Source organism: Micropterus dolomieu, linkage group LG23, assembly GCF_021292245.1.
Source record: "Micropterus dolomieu isolate WLL.071019.BEF.003 ecotype Adirondacks linkage group LG23, ASM2129224v1, whole genome shotgun sequence".
Lineage (NCBI taxonomy): Eukaryota > Metazoa > Chordata > Actinopteri > Centrarchiformes > Centrarchidae > Micropterus > Micropterus dolomieu.
In genome coordinates, this window is record NC_060172.1 from 12461772 (window position 1) to 12463961 (window position 2190).

The 2190-nt window shown below is 41.4% G+C and overlaps 1 protein-coding gene across 2 annotated transcripts in view; it reads right to left on the bottom strand.

The window, feature by feature from the left end:
• The window catches only part of pgk1 (phosphoglycerate kinase 1), a 16506-nt gene that overhangs the window by 7003 nt on the left and 7313 nt on the right, over window positions 1–2190 (bottom strand). The window contains exons 5-6 of one of the 2 annotated variants that reach the window (XM_046040240.1): window positions 979–1082; window positions 732–851 (exon numbers count right to left, since the gene is read on the bottom strand). The exons of the other annotated variant lie outside the window; for it this stretch is intronic. Coding sequence (XP_045896196.1) covers window positions 732–851; window positions 979–1082 — 224 coding nt within the window. The remainder of the gene's footprint in view (window positions 1–731; window positions 852–978; window positions 1083–2190) is intronic. 2 annotated transcript variants of the gene reach the window in all.

Sequence of the window (2190 nt, forward strand, 5' to 3'; positions counted from 1 at the left end):
GCACGCACACAAGTCGAAAATGTCTGAAAAGTTCAGCTGATCGGATAATGCTAAGTGATTCAACTACAACCCAAAACATTCCTAAAAACCACCACCACAAGAGGGGAATGTTAATAACCAAAAGTAAAGTATTGTATGTGACCCCTCATCTCTGCCTGCTGCACACATAGGCTGAGCAGTGCACTGTGACATCACAGGTTACATAATGAGCTTATAGTATCTATTCCTGGATGCACCTGGGTATTTTAAACAAAAATAAATAAGGCTGCTGTGTGATGACACATACTGTAGGAGAGGACAACACCGACAAGCAGACTTATTTTAAAACAAAAAGGGTACCTAAAATAAAAGCTGGTACATTGTTTTAGCCCGTTTGGTTTGGAGGAACAACACTCTTGTTTTGTGCTGTAAAGCTTTCAAGCATTCTTGGTCCTGGTAGATGACACGCAAATGGCGTATTTCTACTGTTTTTCATGATTGCTGCCATAGTTGTCGTAAAAAGTAAATTATAAACCTCTGTGCAGTGGTTTTGTGTCTTTTAACTCTTTAAACTTAAAGATCCGTTAGTCAAACTGGACTTCCTGGATTGTATTTTATGCCTCACGGGTACCTGAAGCTACACACTTCCATCAACGTAGCCGCTTGCAATGTTTTAACGCAGCTCCCTTTACAGTCTGAAGTCTCACCAACATGTTCAAACTTGATGAATTTCTGCAAGGAACGGTTCTCACCCTCCGAGGATGGCCAGGAAGGGCCTCTGAGGTTTTTCCAGAGCCATGGCAAAGTAGTCAAGCTCCTTCTTCATCAGGAATCCAGCCGCCTTCTGAGGCAGGTTCACTCCTACCATGGAGCTGGAAGAGGGGAAGATGAGGAGAAAGAAGGGACAGTCAGGAGAGGAAAAGTCATAAACAAGCAGCTGTTTCGATCTGTGAAAAATATCTTCATCATCTCACAGATGTCACTGCTACGTCAGCTCACCTGTGGGCTCTGTGAGCTGTGCCGAAGGCATCGTTGATGTAAACATCTCCTAGTTTGGACAGAGACGCCCTGAAGGAGTCAATCTCTGCCTGGGAGGCCTTGGTCTGAGGGACAAAAAAAAAAATAAATAAATAAGACAGGAAAGTATAAGATAACAGAGGAAACAAACACAGATGTAAAGTAGTAGCCTGTAGCAATGGCTGCAATATCACAGGGAATGAGTTACCATCTGTCAACCACTGGTAAACAGTATTAAGTGATGTTTTCACTCCCCCCCTAAACTTTTAGTGTCCATATTCACAGAAGTTGTTGCTAATAGGACTATTGGGTTAACCAGTCGTCATACCGTTGAGCAAAGTAGTACAGACAGACTCAGTACCTGCAGCTTAATTAACTTAATGAATTGCTGTTACGCTGACAATGACCACTGATCAGAGCCTGCAACAATTAAAGCAGTCAAAAACATGAATACAGTAAGACAGAGCGGTCTTCCATTAAATCTGGTGATTGTTTTCGGGTCTTCTGCGATAAAACTCTCCACTTTATTAAGATCCAACACTGATTCAATTTCCATCTAACATGTTTTGTCTATTTGTGGCTTTGCAAGGCTCCATCACAAGAGCAGCAAGTTATTATTTTTGTGGAAAAACAGCCAGAGGTCAGTGTGCACCAGCCCAGTTGAATATATGTGCTAGCACACTCCAGAAACACACATTATTAAAGGTAGATTTGTGACACTAGTCAAGTTTCAATCCGAATGTAGAGCAAAATGTAACCGAATGTCCAGAAAATCGGCAGCTCGTGCAATTAAAAAACAACAATAAATAAAATGTAGTAGAGAGGAGAAGTAATTCAGTTATGACAAAAGTTATGTTGTTTCATGTTTTAATTGGTGGAACATTACAGTCACCCCGTCGCGCCACACAGATCCGTTTGTTCAATTGGAAAACGTTTTGCACCAGTTTGCAATGTTTTCGGATTGAACGACATGTTTCTTTGCAACATTGTGTAACGTTCCGCAACGAGATTCAAGGTTTCTTGAGAGTCGATTTTCTTCCGTTTGTTGGGCGTCACATGTGTTACCCAATCAGCTGCCACAAGTTTGTAAACAGAACACAGTTCTGCTGCACGCTTGCGTACACAACAGGGCGCCAACGTTTCTGTTAAAAAAATATATATATATATATATACACACACACACAATGCTTTGTT